Source organism: Trichomycterus rosablanca, chromosome 14 (assembly GCF_030014385.1).
Source record: "Trichomycterus rosablanca isolate fTriRos1 chromosome 14, fTriRos1.hap1, whole genome shotgun sequence".
NCBI lineage: Eukaryota > Metazoa > Chordata > Actinopteri > Siluriformes > Trichomycteridae > Trichomycterus > Trichomycterus rosablanca.
Window position 1 is genome coordinate 18655669 of NC_086001.1, and position 19027 is coordinate 18674695.

Here is a 19027-nt window from a genome sequence, read left to right on the forward strand (position 1 = left end):
CATACATACAGACACTACACAATCACACACACAGACACTAAACAATCACACAAACACACATTTGAACCAACATATACACACAGGCATTACACAATCACTACACAATCACACAGAAACTACACACATTTAAACACAACACATATACACAGGCAGTACACAATCACACAAAAGCTACATACATACAAACCCTACACAAAGACCCTACAAACAGACTCTACACAATCACACAAAAATACACATACAAACCATACACATACACACATACACTACACAATCAAACAAACACATATACAAACATACACTACATAATCACACAAACACACAGACACTACACAATCAAACACACACATCGTACACATACAAACATACACTACACAAACACACACATACAAACACACACACACATACAAATCATACACATACATACACTACACAAACATACACACGCAAACTCTACAGACACTAAACAATCACAAAAACCATACACATACAGACAGACACTACACAATCACACACACACACACACACACACACACACACACACACACCCTACCCATACACACAGGCACTACACAATTACACAAACTCAAACAAGCCCTACACATACCACAGACACTACACAAACACACACACATAAAAAACCCTACACATACACACAGACACTACGCAATCACACAAATACATTACACAAACACATTCACACAGACACTACATTCTGCTGGAAGAAAATCTCCTGGATCAGAAATATACAGACAGAAGTTTAAATTATTGTTTCACTTGTTTTAACTTCATGACCTCTATTTCAAGTTCTTAGTGATTTTAAATCACTATTGAAGATAAGTACATGGAACAGTGGTCCTTAGCAAGGACCCAAAATGTCCCTAATCTGAGGAATGATTCACCACTGTCCAAACAAATTCCAAAATAAACCAAAAAAGTAATTGTAATATATCAGTCTGGAAAAAGTTACAAAGACAATCCAAATTTTTTAGTACTCCAGCGAACCACAGTAAGACCCATGATCTCCAAATGACACTTGGAACAGTTAAGATTGCTTCAAGAGCTCATCAATGTCTCATCAAGGCATAATTGACAAATAAAATCAATGGGAGAGTCACAAGGGAAAATAAATCCTCGCCTCTCATTTACCAATATAAGAACCTTATTGACCCTCAAGCTTTTTGGTGATGATTTTATGTGAACTGATGAGTCAGAATTCTTATACTTGCAACGAAGCTGAAATAGCATTTTACAATAAAAAACATCTTACTAACAGTTAGTCATGGTGGTGGTAGTGTGATGGTGTTATAGGGCTAAAGAAGAACATCTGGTGATCAGTTCATGATTTAAAGATTAAACACTTGTGTAACACAAAAACACAACAATTCCAAATAACAAAAGCAGATCTTTGTTGAAATAACCAAACTGAGCTGCTGTAGCATCTGAACTAGTAACGTGTGACAAATATGTAAAAATACAGATGACTGGGGGTGCAAATACTTTTTCACTGCACTGTGTATGTTTGTAAGAAACTTACATTGTAGAAAATCTTCTCTGATTTCAGGTTCAGGAGGTGAAGTAATCCGGACTTTCTTCACTGCAGAAAGAGTAACAGTACAATCACTAATCACAGTAAATACTGTACATTCATACACATACGTATTATTATTATTCTGTTTAGCCCACTAGGTAAGAGACAGGTGCCACTCCTTGTCTTTTTTGTGTGTTTTAGTTTAGGCCTGGTTTGGCAGTTTAGCTGTTTTGCTTATTTCTTTTATTTGGCACCGTTTACAGTTCACTTTGTGAGTGGGAGTTTTGTTGGAGTTGTAATTTCTACATTTGTGTTGTGTAATTAAAACACTTTGTTTATAAAAAGCTGTAATATTTAAAGAGCTGCTGAGTAAAGTTGATTTAGCTGAGTATAAATCTGGTTTTCTGCCTCCTCATTTTCACACTGCACCAAGTTATGTAGCACACTGGCAACTTACTAATGTCCCAGCAATTACACTATTCTTTTATTAAGGCTAACTGTGTGTGTGTGTGTGTGTGTGTGTGTGTGTGTGTGTGTGTGTGTAATTATATGTAAGTCTAACTGTGTGCATGTAAGTGTGACACTGCACATACACACACAGATGCTACACATAAATACTACTCAAACACACACAAGTACTACACAAACACACACAAACCCTACACGTACAAACAGACACTATACAAACACACATACACAAACACTACAACCAAACACTACTCAAACACTCAAATGCTACACAAACACTACATATACACAGTCACTGAACAAACATGCATACACACTGCACAATCACACATACACATAAATACTACACAAACACTACATACATACACAAACAACACATAAACACACATACATTACACAAACACTGCACACATACAAAGACACTACACATACACACAAATACTACTCAAACACTCAAGCTTACAAACACACATACATTACACACACTACACAGACACTACACAATCATACAAATACTACTCAAACACACTCAAATGCTTCACAAACACATGAACACTACACATACACATACACACAAACACTACTCAAACACACAAATGTCACACAATCACGCAAACACTACACAAACACTACACAAAAATACGACCCAAGCACACATGAATACTACACAAACACACACGAATGCTACACAAACACATACAAACCCTACATGTACACACAGACACTACAAAAACACTACACAAACACACACACACAAACACTACACAATCACACAAATACTACTCAAACACTCAAATGCACAATACACAAACACATGAACACTACACAAACATACATAAACAGCACATATACACACAAACACTACACAAACACACACATACACTACACAATCACACAAATACTACTCAAACACACTCAAATGCTACACAAACACATGAACACTAAACAAACATACATAAACAATACACAAACACACACACACACAAACACTACACAAACACTACACAGACATAGAAAAACACCCCACAAACATGACACATTCACAAACAGTACACAGACAAACACCAGCAACACACAATCCAGACCACTCAAGAAGGTTGGGTCCCTGTTAAGTCTGGTTCCTCTCAAGGTTTCTTCCTGTATATTTAAGGGAGTTTTTCCTTGCCATTGTCGCCCTCTGTTTGCTCAACAGGGGTTTTGGTCTGTTGGTCCTGGATTCTGTAAAGTTGCTTTGAGACAATGTATATTGTAAAAAGCACTATATAAATAAATTTGACTTGAATTGACAATCCAACAATAAACAAACACACAGTCATGCTAATAAAGCTCTTTGAATTGTGTGTGTTTAAGTGTGTGTGTGTGTGCAAATATGTGTGTGTGTGTGTGTGTGTGTTTGATAATGTGTAAGTAAGAATGTGTCTAAGAGTGTGTGAGTGTTTAAGCGTGTGTGTGAGTAGGTGTGTCTGTGTAAATGTGTGTTGGTGTATGTTAGTGTGTGTATGTGTGTTTGCACGTATGAGTGTGTGTGTGTGTGTGTGTGTGTGTGTGTCTGTTAATGTGTAAGTGTGTAAGATGTGAAACTGTGAGTGTGAGTGTGAAACTGATGTCTGTATATTTTTAATCCAGGAGATTTGATGAGTCTCAATCATTTAGTCACAGAAACCACTGAAATACACACACACACACACACTAACACACACCAACACACATTTACACAGACACACCCTCTCACACACATGCTTACAAAATGATTGTTTTGCTTGTTTTAACTTCATGACCTCAAAAGTGTGACAAATATGTAAAAATACAGATAACGTGGGGGTGCAAATACTTTTTCACTGCACTGTGTATGATTGTGTGCTTGTGAGAAACTTACATTGTAGAAAATCTTCTCTGATTTCAGGTTCAGGGGGTGAAGTAATCCGGACTTTCTTCACTGCAGAAAAAGTAACAGTACAATCACTAATCACAGTAAATAAATATTTACACCAGAAACATGATGTTTGAGTACCGAAGCATTTTGGAGACAATGGAACACTGAGGGCTTGAACTCACCTCCATCTGATATCATCTCACACTGCTCTTTCCAGAATTCTTCTACTTTCTCTCTCAGCTGAGATACAGACTTTGTAACATCATCAAATGAGAGGAAAGGACTGATTGTGATGGCGGCTAATTCTGCAGATCCAGCAGGAGCCAAGAGAGACTGAAAATTCTACATCCAGACAAATAATGTTCACAGAGAAACAACAAGATGATGATGAAACACAAATGATTCAACTAACAAACTAATAAACTTGCACCAGTAAAACTGTTGAACATAGTACAAGAACAATTTTAGACTACTGTGAAGATTGTAAAATGTTTTAAAAACATCTTAAACAGATAATCCAGCTGTGTTTGGGTATAAAAGAAACATTCAGTTACAGACCAGTTTTTATGAGCAACGACTCAAAAAATGCATTATTAAATAATCCTACAGTTTAAACACAACATTCTTCATCACTCAACACCAGCCCTGTTATTTCACTACCTGTCCACTAGAGGCCACCATTACCTAAATAATGAACCTAATATTTGTTTGCCCTCAAAACCAGCAGCTGTTCACAAGTCACAAAATACTATTTTTTATCTCTTTGACGCTACTGTCGTCAAGTTTTTTCACATTGTGAACATATTTTATTACTTGGACTGGTGCAGCAATAATATAATAATTTTTATGGATAATAAAATGTATGGATGTAGGATGGCGGCGCGTGCAGACGCAGCGGCTCAATGCCCACTTCCTTTGTAGTTTTTTCCTTTTTTTTCCTTGTTTTATGTTTATCAGTAAATGTAGCAGTAGCAGTGAGCTGCTTATACTCTCGAGCACAACTTATCTGTATCAGTGAACAGTACAAGGAGTATACTTTTAACTCACGGATACTTTGCTCACCGGAGCCCCATGGAGCTATCCTCCCGGCAAAGCGACGAAGGCGACGTAGAAACAGAAACGGGGGAAGCACGGCAGGCTACGCGCTAGGCTACAGGCTAACCCCTACAGACCAGCCATTCCGAGTCTTCTTCTGGCCAACTCCAGGTCTCTTGCCAACAAGATGGATGAGATCAGACTCCGGATTACCTCACACGATAAAAAGAACTGTGTGATGATCATTACAGAAACCTGCCTGAATCGCTTTGTTCCCGATGTTGCTATCGAGTTAGCCGGTCACTCCATCTACAGAGCGGATAGAACAGAGAACTCCGGGAAGCGCAAAGGTGGAGGTGTGTGCATCTACATCCACAACAGCTGGTGCACAGACACGAACATCACAGCGACACACTGCTCACCAGATCTGGAGTTTTTAACACTGCGATGCAGACCGTTCTTTCTTCTGAGGGAATTCACCGCGGTTAACATCACGGCAGTATACATTTCTCCGCAAGCTAATGCTAAGCTAGCGCTGAGCAGGCTTCATGACACTGTAAACAACCAGCTGACAGAACATCCGGACGGAATTGTTATTGAGGCAGGGGACTTTAACCACACAGACCTGAAATCGGTCATGCCGAAGTTTCATAAATGTGTGCATTTTCCCACGAGAGAGAGAAACATTCTGGATCAGGTGTACATAAACATTCCACATGCATACAAGGCTAAAGCATCTGCACACCTCGGACTTTCGGACCACATCACACTGAACCTGACCCCAGTGTACAAACCTTTGATCTGCAGGACTCGACAGCGAGGAAACAACCTCAATACTGCAGGACTGTTTTGACAACACAGACTGGGATTTGTTTGCACAGGGGGCAGATTTGGAGGAACATGCATCATCAGTCATGGGGTACATAAACTTCTGCACTGAGAATGCACTCACAACAAAAACAATAAAAGTGTTTCCTAATCAGAAGCCATGGCTAAACAGGAACGTACAGACTCTGATTAAAAGACGTGATACATCATTCAGGACTGGAGACAGACATGCTTATTCAATAGCTTGAAGGAACCTCAAAAAAGGCATCAAAGAGGCCAAGCGCAGATGCAAACAACGTATTGAGGAGCACTTCGAGAACAACAACCCCCGCAGCATGTGGAATGGAATTAAAACACTGACAGACTACAAGACCAACACCCTGCAGGACAGTAATGACACCAGTCTACCTGATGTGTTAAACCAGTTCTTCGCTCGCTTTGATAATCAAAACAGCGGATTGGCCTCTCACATCACACCACCTGTTGAGGAGCAGACACTGGTTCTGAAGCGTCATCAGGTGAGAACCACCCTGCAGAGAGTGGACCCCAACAAAGCAGCAGGCCCGGATGGAATTTCTGGAAGGACACTAGGTCTGTGCCAACCAACTAGCTGAGGTTTTTACAAACATATTTAACCTATCGCTAAAACAAGCTGCTGTCCCGATGTGCTTTAAAACCTCCACAGTCATTCCAGTACCCAAAAAAGTCTGCAGTGAAATGCCTTAATAACTATCGACCAGTGGCACTAACACCGATAGTTATGAAGTGCTTTGAGAGACTGGTTCTTTCACATATCAGAGACATCATACCCCCGGATCTGGACCAACATCAGTTTGCATACAGAACAAACAGATCCACTGAAGATGCTGTCTCAATGACACTTCACACCGCATTGTCACATCTGGAACAATCTAACACGTACGTGAGGATGTTATTTGTGGACTTTAGCTCAGATTTTAACACTGTTATTCCTCACAAACTGGTCAGGAAATTGGGGTGCTTGGGTCTGGACAGTTCCATCTGCTCCTGGGTTCTGGACTTTCTCACAGACAGACCACAATGTGTCAGGATAGGACATCACACCTCCTCCACTCTGATCCTGAACACCGGTACGCCGCAGGGCTACGTGCTGAGCCCCATGCTCTTCACCTTGTTCACGCACGACTGCACCCCAATCCACACTTCCAACACAATAATAAAATTTGCTGATGACACCACAGTTGTTGGCCTTTTTACAGATGGTGATGAATGTGCCTACAGGGACAAGGTGAAATGTCTGGGGGAATGGTGCAAAGTCAATGACCTAGTACCTAACACCTCCAAGACAAAGGAGATTATCGTGGACTTCAGGAGAACAAAGAGGTCAGAACATCACCCCCTTCACATCTCCGGAGAAGTAGTGGAACGTGTGGAGAGTGTGAAATTCCTTTGGGTCCACATATCCAAAAATCTAACATGGACACAGAACACCTCGTACCTGATCATGAGAGCACATCAAAGACTCTATTTCCTGAGGAAGCTAAAACAAGCTCAGCTTCCTCAACAACTCCTGGTGAACTTCTACCGCAGCACCATCGAGAGTGTCCTATCCAACTGCATGACTGTGTGGTACTCCAGCTGCACAGCCTCAGAGAGGAAGGACCTACATCTGGTGGTCAGAGCGGTGGAACGTATCATAGGGACCGAACTCCCCAACTTGAACAGTGTTTACAACAACCGTTTACAGAAAAAGGCCGACAGCATTTGTAAGGATGCAACACACCCCGGATACTATCTGTTCTCCTTGTTACCATCTGGGAGGCGGTACAGGACTATTCGTGTACACACACGAACAGACTGAGGAACAGCTTCTTCCCAAGAGCTGTGGCCTCCATCACCCCTCCCCACTCCTCATAGACTGTGAACTTGAACATTGCGTATTTGCACAAGTACATAAAACCATTTTTTCACCTAAAAATAAAATAATAATAAAACAAATAATAATTTTTGGAATTTAACTGGTATTTCCACAAAGCACAGTCACTCTGATATTCATATTCAAGCATAATTTATTTATTTTATTTATCTAAAATCCATACTCTTAATTGTACTGGTTATCCTGTGTAAATCCATATGTTTCTGTAAATACTTTATCTTCTTTTTCTTTTTATATTTTGGAGAGTATCAAACTAAATTTTATTGTACACAAGTACAATGACAATAAAGGTTCTTCTTCTTCTTCTTTAGTGCTGTTACCTGGAGAAAATGGACGGGATCCTCTGTGTGTGAAAGCTGTTCCAGTTCAGCATCTTTCATCTTCAGCTCTACAATCTGCTGCTCCACCTGCTTCAGGACTTTTTCAGCTCGACTTACTTCTGCTGTCTCTTGATCTCTGATCAGATCTTTTAGCTCAGAGCATCTTCTGTTAATTGAGTTGATTAGTTCAGTACAGATCCTCTCAATGTTCTTCACTGCTGTCTGTGCAGAACACTGTTAGAAGATTCAGAAAGAAAAAAAAATTCTTACTTAAATATTTGTCCTTCTTTTCCATTTATATGTAGCTACTGGCCAGACTAAGACTTTCATCAATCATATCTTGGTGATGGTGCTAAATGGCTTGATTTTTCATACTCTTAAATTTTTTTTACCATGATGCAGTATTTGATACTCTACTTCTCAAATATAAGAAAGAGTTTTAGTCTTCTACCTTCCACCTTAAACTCCAGCACTTCTTCAGTGTTCATTATCACTTTTAGTTTTTACTGCATTTGACAGCATGTTATATTTCCTCACAGATTTTTGATACAACACACCTGCTGTATTTCCTTAATTCAAAGTTAGATGTGTGGATTAAATCTAATAAAACCTAAAAACACCATTTGTACTGTAAAATGTGCTGGTGGTAGCATACTGTTACAGAAATTATTTTGAGTATCAGGAAACAGCAGCCTGGCCAGGACTGGGAAATTCAATGTAGTGATCTTCTCAAGTCTTTACCAGAAATCTTATACAGTCATTTATGTTTAAGCATCTTGATCCAAAGCAACAATCAATAATCTTTTTGGGCGGCCCAGTCAAAGTCCTAATCTGATCTTATCACCCTTATAATTAATAGCACAACCTCAGAATTGTTGTACAGCATCAACCACTAACTAACCAGGCAGAATCTGAAGACTTTTTTTAAAATTCATGAACAAAAATGCTCCATCACTTGCAAAGTTACCTGAGATATAAAATATCTCATTTTAAATGGAGATTGCTTTAATGGAGGAGAGTCGGACTGATCCTGAGAGCTTTTATATAAAACTTACCTTGTGAGACTCCACAGCGTTTATCAGCTCACAAAATTCCTTCTCTCTGTTCTGGATTTTCTTTTGGAATTTTCTCTGGATCTCCAGCAGCTGCTTCTACACAGAATAACAATTCAGAATTTACTTGTATTGTGTACGAGCACCACATAAACAACGTCAGTGTAAATGCTAATGAGATGTTACTTGTTAAAGAGAGCTGTATAATATTTTACCTGTTTCTCAGTTCTTTCTGCTGCAGCTGATATTGTATCATGTCCCTTATGATCATCCGTGGTACACATCAGGCAGATACACTGCTGATCAGTGTGACAGTAAACCTCCAGCAGTTTATCATGCTGAAAGCAGATCTGATCCTGGAGTCGTCTGGAGGCTTTAACCAGCTTGTGAGTCTTATAAACAGGAATTCGATAATGAGGCTGAAGGTGAGTTTCACAGAAAGAGGCCAAACACACCAGACAGGATTTTACTGCTTGGGATTTTCTCTCTGTACAGAAATCACACTCCACATCTTCAGGTCCAGCAGAACAGTGACCAGGACGGGGAGCTTGAAGTTCTGTTTTCTCCAGTTTCTCCACAACTCCAGCCAGAATGGTGTTTCTTTTCACAACAGGTCTTGGAGTAAAGATTTGTCTACACTGTGGACAGCTGTATGTTCCCTTATCATCCTCCTGATCCCAGCAGTTATTAATACACACCATACAGAAACTGTGTCCACAGTGTGTAGTTACTGGATCCTTCAGTGTTTTCAGACAAACTGAGCAGCTCAACTCATCCTGAGTTACTGAAATTTTGGACTCAGCCATTTTTCTACATGTAAACAGAAACACCAGTTAACACAGCAAGTCATTTACAGCAGCTCAGACTTTCTGGTTTAGTTCATGATTGTTATGTTTATGTTTACCTTTCTTGATTTTTGTGGGACTCTGTGGGACAATGTGGAAGTAGTACAGGTAACTGCTACATCCTTCATCTTATTAAAGCTTGCGTTTCTTAATTGTTGTTCATCTTTTATATTTTATTATTGCTGAACCTTTACTTTAGTACATTTTATGATTCGTTACTGTACCCATGCTGTAGGACTATTATAATTTTGTTGTAGTAACTAGTACAAGTGACTAGTTTAGGGCTAATAATAAGTTAAAAAAACAACTAAATAATGATGTTATTTCAAACAGGTGATGTCAACAGTTGATTATGATAATTAAAATCATGTTCAGAAGAAAACAGGTTAATTGTTAAAGTGGTTTACAGGCTTAAAAGAACAATCTATATATTTAAAATGACCGCTTCCATTTAGACTAAAAGCATTTACTTTTACTTCTACTTTTAATACTTAAGTACATTTAATATCAAATTACTTTTGATACTTAAGTACATTAAACATCAGATACTTTCAGACTTTTACTTAAGTAATATTCTATGAGGTGACTTTTACTTCTATCAAAGTAAATTTCTGGTAAGATCATATGAGTCCTCTAACTGGCTGCTGGTACTGGTACTTTTACTCAAGTATGGCCTTCCGGTACTTTATACATCACTGCTTACACTACTTCCATCAAATGAACCCCATTTCTGTATCTGCAAAGCAAAGTGTTCAAAAACTTACAATCTTCCAATTCCTACCAATGTACTGATGTTTGTTAGGATTTTAATAACATAACAATGTGATTGTTCCACAACAAAACACAGCAGAGCAGGAGGGTAGGAGCAAAGGTGTGCAGGTAAGATGTGAGTGGAGCAAGTCTGTGCTAGTGGTGGGTTAATCTGAGTCACAGATACCCCTTTTCCACCGACGCGGAACAGTTCCGGTTCTGGTTCGCGAACTTGATTTTGCACCGTTTCCATGTGTTTCCACCGAAAGAAAGAGCTTCCAGACAGCGGACTAGCGTTCTAATCTGGCACCACAGAATACTTGGTTTTTCTGCACGAACCGAGACGTAATCGGTGGGCGTGTCAGAGTGAAGAGGTTCTAAGAAATCTGAACAAAACCGGTTCAAGAACCATGGTTTTTTTTTTGGTGGAAAAGCGCTATCAGTAATGTGATCCGGTTCACGTGGGTCAGTTGAGTCTAGGGATGCATCAATACCATTTTTTCCCAACCGAGTACAAGTACAAGTACAGTGTATCACAAAAGTGAGTACACCCCTCACATTTCTGCAGATATTTAAGTATATCTTTTCATGGGACAACACTGACAAAATGACACTTTGACACAATGAAAAGTAGTCTGTGTGCAGCTTATATAACAGTGTAAATTTATTCTTCCCTCAAAATAACTCAATATCCAGCCATTAATGTCTAAACCACCGGCAACAAAAGTGAGTACACCCCTAAGAGACTACACCCCTAAATGTCCAAATTGAGCACTGCTTGTCATTTTCCCTCCAAAATGTCATGTGATTTGTTAGTGTTACTAGGTCTCAGGTGTGCATAGGGAGCAGGTGTGTTCAATTTTGTAGTACAGCTCTCACACTCTCTCATACTGGTAACTGAAAGTTCCAATATGGCACCTCATGGCAAAGAACTCTCTGAGGATCTTAAAAGACGAATTGTTGCGCTACATGAAGATGGCCAAGGCTACAAGAAGATTGCCAACACCCTGAAACTGAGCTGCAGCACAGTGGCCAAGATCATCCAGCGTTTTAAAAGAGCAGGGTCCACTCAGAACAGACCTCGCGTTGGTCGTCCAAAGAAGCTGAGTGCACGTGCTCAGCATCACATCCAACTGCTGTCTTTGAAAGATAGGCACAGGAGTGCTGTCAGCATTGGTGCAGAGATTGAAAAGGTGGGGGGTCAGCCTGTCAGTGCTCAGACCATACGCCGCACACTACATCAAATTGGTCTGCATGGCTGTCACCCCAGAAGGAAGCCTCTTCTGAAGTCTCTACACAAGAAAGCCCACAAACAGTTTGCTGAAGACATGTCAACAAAGGACATGGATTACTGGAACCATGTCCTATGGTCTGATGAGACCAAGATTAATTTGTTTGGTTCAGATGGTCTCAAGCATGTGTGGCGGCAATCAGGTGAGGAGTACAAAGATAAGTGTGTCATGCCTACAGTCAAGCATGGTGGTGGGAATGCCATGGTCTGGGGCTGCATGAGTGCAGCAGGTGTTGGGGAGTTACATTTCATTGAGGGACACATGAACTCCAATATGTACTGTGAAATACTGAAGCAGAGCATGATCCCCTACCTCCGGAAACTGGGTCGCAGGGCAGTGTTCCAGCATGATAATGACCCCAAACACACCTCTAAGACGACCACTGCTTTATTGAAGAGGCTGAGGGTAAAGGTGATGGACTGGCCAAGCATGTCTCCAGACCTAAACCCAATAGAACATCTTTGGGGCATCCTCAAGCGGAAGGTGGAGGAGCGCAAAGTCTCGAATATCCGCCAGCTCCGTGATGTCGTCATGGAGGAGTGGAAAAGCATTCCAGTGGCAACCTGTGAAGCTCTGGTAAACTCCATGCCCAGGAGAGTTAAGGCAGTTCTGGGAAATAATGGTGGCCACACAAAATATTGACACTTCAGGAACTTTCACTAAGGGGTGTACTCACTTTTGTTGCCGGTGGTTTAGACATTAATGGCTGTATATTGAGTTATTTTGAGGGAAGAATAAATTTACACTGTTATATAAGCTGCACACAGACTACTTTTCATTGTGTCAAAGTGTCATTTTGTCAGTGTTGTCCCATGAAAAGATATACTTAAATATCTGCAGAAATGTGAGGGGTGTACTCACTTTTGTGATACACTGTACATGTATTTTTGTACTCGCCGATACGATACCTATTTAGAATGATGCAATCTGGAGCATTATGGAATAGTGTAGTTTTTAGTGTAAAATAGTGCAATGGAACAGTTGCTTGGGTTGCCATCACTAATTGTAAAAAAAAAAAAAAAAAAAAAAAACAAACACTGCACAGACATCATTGAGAAAGCTTCTGACAAGCTAACGTAAACGTTCATTAATAAACACACATAATTAACGTTGTGCACATCATGCATGCGGTGCGATTCTGCTGATTGAAATATTTACTTTAAAAAGATAATACAGCCCGATCCCATCTGAGCCGATTCTATCAGCATGTACATTCGTGGTTCACCTCGGTAAATCGTAAACGACTCTGAGTTAGCTCCCGCTCTGTGTTAATAACCAGTATAATTAAGCCTGAGCTTTATAAGGTAAGCGAGTCACACAAAATGTTCTGTAGTATTTGGTGTTTATTTACAACCGCAACATTCATTATAACAGTAAAAACGGAGAATTAACTGAGAAAAGAAACTTACGCTGCGCTTAAAATGAGTCGACTGCTGAATCACTTGTATCGACACTGTGAACAGAGTATTAAACACAAACATGTCCTATAACAGCGGTCGATGCTTTTGTAACCGGTTATCTTCGCTGTTAGCTCTATTTTGAAAGGTTTTTTTTTTTTTAAACGGAACTAAATAACATTAAACATGCATGTGTGTGTGTGGTCAGTGAGAATAATCACATCTGTCTCCCGTGGGTGAAAAATGAATTGCTTTAGTTTTAGAAGTGAAAAAATTACCTCTGATACTCTTTAAGTGGTACAGTACTAAAGTAGCCTGTAAGCATTTACATTTTAATAATAATATAACTATGTTTTGTTGTTGTTTTGCTTACAAGACAATATGCTGCATTACTAATCTATACCACTACTGATAATAATAATAATAATAATAATAATAATAATTATAATAGCATGTACATAAAAATCAGCCACATAACAAACACCAGTGTGTTTAACTGCTTGTTTATTAGAATATTTAACTTATTACTTAGATTAATGGACTGGAGTGAAGCCGGTTCAGCCAAATCATCTGAGGACGCACAGCGGTGTCTTCAGTAAAACTGCTCACTCATCTTGTGTACTTAACAGCAGCCAGTCAGAGGACTCGTATGATCCGGGTTCATTGAGATTTCGGACTCGTGATTCCTGATTCATTACAAAGATTCGAATCATTAACCCGAGTGATTCAGGAACCACCCAGCTCTAAGATGAACCACACATTTACAAAATAACAGAAAATAAAAATGTACAGAAATAAACTTTTAAACATATTTGATTATAGTTTGTTCCTTGTTTACTGCAGAATCAGTTAATGCAGTTTCACTCATTTTTGGATGTTTATTAGCCGAGAACGAGCCGAAAGAAACTCGAATGTCAGGCGAATGTCCTGACACATCAGAAATGCTTGATATTAACTGAGAGTAAACTACAGATTTTGTACTATCATTATGAAGTGCAATTGTTGTGTGGAAACTAGAAAATTCACTTTAATAACAGTATAGATCGAAAATAATAGAAATATTACAATATAAAAGGCCTTTATTTAGAAATGATACATCAGAATTGCTTGATATTAACTGAGTATAAACTACATGTTGTGTACTATCATTATGAAGTGGAATTGTTTTGTGGAAACAAGTAGATTCCTTTTCATAACAATAACAATTTGTGTAATCAAGATTATTCCATTTAATAACTAAATTAAAGCTGATAAGGGCTAAGATTACATTTTAGTTGTCTCTAAATTTAAAGTAAAATCATAATGTCAGGTTATTAGCAACTTTTTTCAAAGCTTAAAATTGTATTCCAAATACAGTTTGCAGAAAGAAATGGGTTTATTTATTTATTTATTTTTAACTGATATATGTATATATTTTTTAATTGATACATTTATATATATTAACTGATGTAGTCAGGTTCAATTTGTTAGTGACTTTTTTTATCAGGTTGACCAGACGCTATTACCGTAATGTTTAGTATACGCACATCCTCAGAAACAACGTGGGGGCTGATTTGACTGAGCATTTCTGAGTGTGGAGGTTGGTGGAGGCTGGCTTGAACACACTGCGCACAGCGGTGTTTCCAGTAAAACTGCTCACTCATCTTGTGTACTTAACAGCAGCCAGTCAGAGGACTCGTATGATCCGAGTTCATTGAGATTTCGGACTCATGATTCCTGATTCAGTACAAAGATTCGAATCATTAACCCGAGTGATTCAGGAACCACCCAGCTCTAAGATGAACCACACATTTACAAAATAACAGAAAATAAAAATGTACAGAAATAAACTTTTAAACAGATTTGATTGTAGTTTGTTCCTTGTTTACTGCAGAATCAGTTAATGCAGTTTCACTCATTTTTGGATGTTTATTAGCCGAGAACGAGCCGAAAGAAACTCGAATGTCAGGCGAATGTCCTGACACATCAGAAATGCTTGATATTAACTGAGTGTAAACTACAGATTGCGTACTATCATTATGAAATGCAGTTGTTGTGTGGAAACTAGAAAATTTATTTTAATACCAGTATAGATAATAAATATCTATATAAATAATACAAATAAAATAATAGAAATATTACAATATAAAAGGCCTTTATTTAGAAATGACACATCAGAATTGCTTGATCTTAACTGAGTGACATCTACAGATGGTGTACTATTATTATGAAGTCTATATTGAGAATAATCGAAATGTTACAACAAAATAGACCTTTATTTAAAAATGATACATCAGTGAGTGTTATGTTAAAAACAAGAATGTTTAAAGCATATCAACAATCTGAACTACATAAAGTAACAATACACAGTAATGTACAGAAGTGTGGAAATGTATAAACTCACCTGCATTCATCAACTTCAATTATCACCAAAACTACAAACACAGACACGGAACAGATCCACACTCGAACAGAAGAGGATCAGATCAGTTTCACTTCTGCTGAACTAAAGGAGACAGAGTGAGAGCGAGAGAGAGAGAGAGAGAGAGAGAGAGAGAGAGACTTTGACTTTTCAACACACATTTTATTCAAGATTATTTACAAAATAAAACCAGTAGCCAATTCCAAATCCACTAACTGAAATAAAACAAATAAAAACACACACAATAAAAAAAACAAAACAGTCCAGTCACAAATTCAACACAAAACCAGCCAGACCATCGGGCTCACAAAGCAGGCCCCCATCCCCCCACACGGTAAAGAAATGGTCCACATTGTCAGTTACAGTGTAGTAGCTAAACTCCACAGTTAGCCTCTTCAGAATTAAACCCCTGACCATTAGGACAGGGTCAATACCCCAAGTACCTTTCAGTTTATTTTTCCTTGTGCACCAGATGGCTAGTTTCGCAGCACCGTATAGAAAATTTAAAATCACTACTCTGTCCTTATTAGAAGCTGAATACTTGGGACCATAAATGAAAAGACAGTCAGTAAAGAAGCCTAAAAATTTCACGCCCCACTCTTTAATCACACCCAAAATGGGATGTAGCCGGGCACACAGCAAGAACAAGTGAGACAAGGTCTCAGTCTCACCACAAAAAGGACAACCGTCCCCAAGTGCGGGATCAATCCGTGCCACGTGTCTGTTTGTGGCTATAATCCCATGCACAATCCTCCACTGGAGGTCACCCACCCTCTTTTCAATGGGTCTTTTGTACAGGGACCGCCAGCTACGTTTAGGGGAAGCATCAGCCGAAACAACCTCAGCCCACCCAGACTCCTTCACATCCCTCAGGCTTCGGTGATGTAGAGTTTTAACACAAGCCTGATACAGGGCCCTCTTGTGTAGAACACTGAAAAGTCCCAAAGCAGGGGTGTCTGAAGACAGGAGTGTCCCCTGTCCCTCCTGCCGGTCCTCCTGGTCCATGTCCATTACCAGTTCAGGGAAGGTGACATTTTGACTCAGATGTTGCTCCACAGGGGTAGCGTTCAGGTACTCACAGGCATCAGCAGAGAGGTCATCCAACAGCCGGTCCAGCAGCTGTTGAGCTACACGCACCGACCTCAGACCGACCATCTCAGCCAACTGCTCCGCATGCACCCAGTCCCTACCCCTCCGCAGGTCACGAACCTTGACAAGTCCACCTTCCAACAGGGCAGTCCTCAAAGCCCCTGAGACCCGTTGCAATGATGGAAAAGAGGGGTTGTGGAACAGTGGCTCCTCAAAGATCCACGCTGAAGGCAGAGTGGAGTCGTCCCTCGAAAAAGAGAACAGACGCCATGCCTCCAGCACTGCTGTGTAAAATGGAGTCAAACCTCTCAAATCCACCCCTTCCAGCGGAAGGGAGAACAGATGCCAGTCCAGCCCCATACCACCAGCGCGCCGCAAAAGGGCACAGGCAACGGCCTTCCAGCCCTGCTGCCCTCTGTACAGCAACCGCTGCACAGCTTGCAGACGCAAGGTTGCAATTCTGGACCGGATGTCGATAAGACCCTGTCCCCCCTCCTGCACAGGCAGAGACAGGACAGCTGCTCTGAGCCAGTGTTGTCCAGACCAGAAAAAATTCACCAGTATTTTCTGGATGTCGTCGGTCAGTTGTCTAGGTGGGTTGAGAACAGTAAATCTGTGCCACAAAGCTGACGCAACAAGATTGTTCACGACCAACACTCGACCCCTGTACGATAACTGGGGGAGCATCCAGGACCATGAAGACAACCTGGCACGAACTTTCTCCACAACACCTTCCCAGTTCATTGCTATTGCCTCTTCAGAGCCCAGCCAGACCCCTAAAAACTTTATGCCATGCCTGCTCCACCTAACCCCTCCCGGGAGTAATGGCAAAATACTGCATGGACTCTGAGAGCCACACCACAAAGCCTCTGTCTTATCCCAGTTAAGTTTAGCGGAGGTGGCCTTGCTGTAAACTTGCAGGTCAACATCCTGGTCATTTTTCACTATGACTGTGATGTCATCAGCATAGGCAGAGACTCTATATAAACTGTTCATAATGTTTAAGCCCGACAGTCTTTTCCTAATTAAAACCAGAAGGGGTTCCACTGCAAGTGAGTAGAGTTGTCCAGACAAAGGACAGCCCTGCCGTATCCCCCTACTGACGGGGACGGGGACACTCAGACCCCCTCCCACCTTTATCAGACAGGAGGCCCCTGAATAAAGCAATTTCACCCAGGACATGAAACCATCCCCAAAACCAAAAGCACTTAGAGCAGTAAAAAGATAATCATGATCTACACGATCAAATGCCTTTTCTTGGTCCAGAGATAACAAACCAAACTCTAAATGAGACATCCTAGCAAAATCACATAAGTCCCTAATTAAAAACAAATTATCATAAATAGAGCGTCGAGGCACACAGTAAGACTGGTCCTTATGTACAATCACGCCTAACACACCTTTTAGTCTGTTCGCAATACATCGGGAGAGTATCTTATAGTCTGAACACAAGAGAGAAACAGGTCTCCAGTTCTTTAAAAGGCAGAGGTCTCCCTTCTTCGGTAAGAGGGATAAGACGGCACGCTGACAGCTACTCGGGAGCACCTTGGCATCAAGGCCAGCCAGCAGAACCTCATACAAGTCCCTCCCGATGATCCCCCAGAAAGCCTTGTAAAAGTCCACCGGAAGACCATCAATACCAGGCGCTCTCCCAGACGAAAGCTGAGTTACAGCTGCAGTGAGCTCCTCGAAAGTCAAAGTCGCATCCAGGTCCTGCTTGTGTTGATCATCCAGTTGAGGTAGATCCTCGAGCAGGGTCCTGGAGCAATGCTGATCCCTAGCACCTGCTGTATACAGTTCAGAATAAAAGTCCACAGCCAATCTTCTCACCTCCGCCGGTTCTGTCATAATAGTTCCGTCAGCTTTGCGGACAGACACCAGTGATTTATGTCGATGAGAAGATTTCTCTAAATTAAAAAAGAAAACAGTAGGAGCATCCATGTCCCGCACAGACATGAACCTGAACCGCACCAAAGCTCCCTTTGCCTTCTCCTTTAAAATATCACTCAGTTCCTGTAACTTAATCGTAAGATCCGCCCGCAGATCCAGTGAATTTTGAAGGAACATAGAGTCGTGTATTTTAGAAATGTCTTGTTCCAATTTACTAACTGCTGCCCTCAATTTAGAGGTGGAATATGCGGTAAAGTCCTGACAGAAGGCTTTAATTTGGGCCTTCCCCACTTCCCACCATTGCATAAGGTTTACAAAATCACCCTTCTTACCAACCCACT

At 40.4% G+C, this 19027-nt stretch overlaps 1 protein-coding gene across 1 annotated transcript in view; it reads right to left on the minus strand.

Moving 5' to 3' along the window:
* Positions 1–9828, minus strand: part of LOC134326545 (tripartite motif-containing protein 16-like) — a gene marked incomplete at its 3' end in the record, with an annotated part of 28893 nt that extends 19065 nt beyond the window's left edge. The window contains exons 1-5 of the mRNA XM_063008718.1: positions 9238–9828; positions 9026–9121; positions 7971–8204; positions 4055–4214; positions 3876–3935 (exon numbers count right to left, since the gene is read on the minus strand). Coding sequence (XP_062864788.1) covers positions 3876–3935; positions 4055–4214; positions 7971–8204; positions 9026–9121; positions 9238–9828 — 1141 coding nt within the window. The remainder of the gene's footprint in view (positions 1–3875; positions 3936–4054; positions 4215–7970; positions 8205–9025; positions 9122–9237) is intronic.
* Between the last annotated feature and the right edge of the window lie 9199 nt (positions 9829–19027).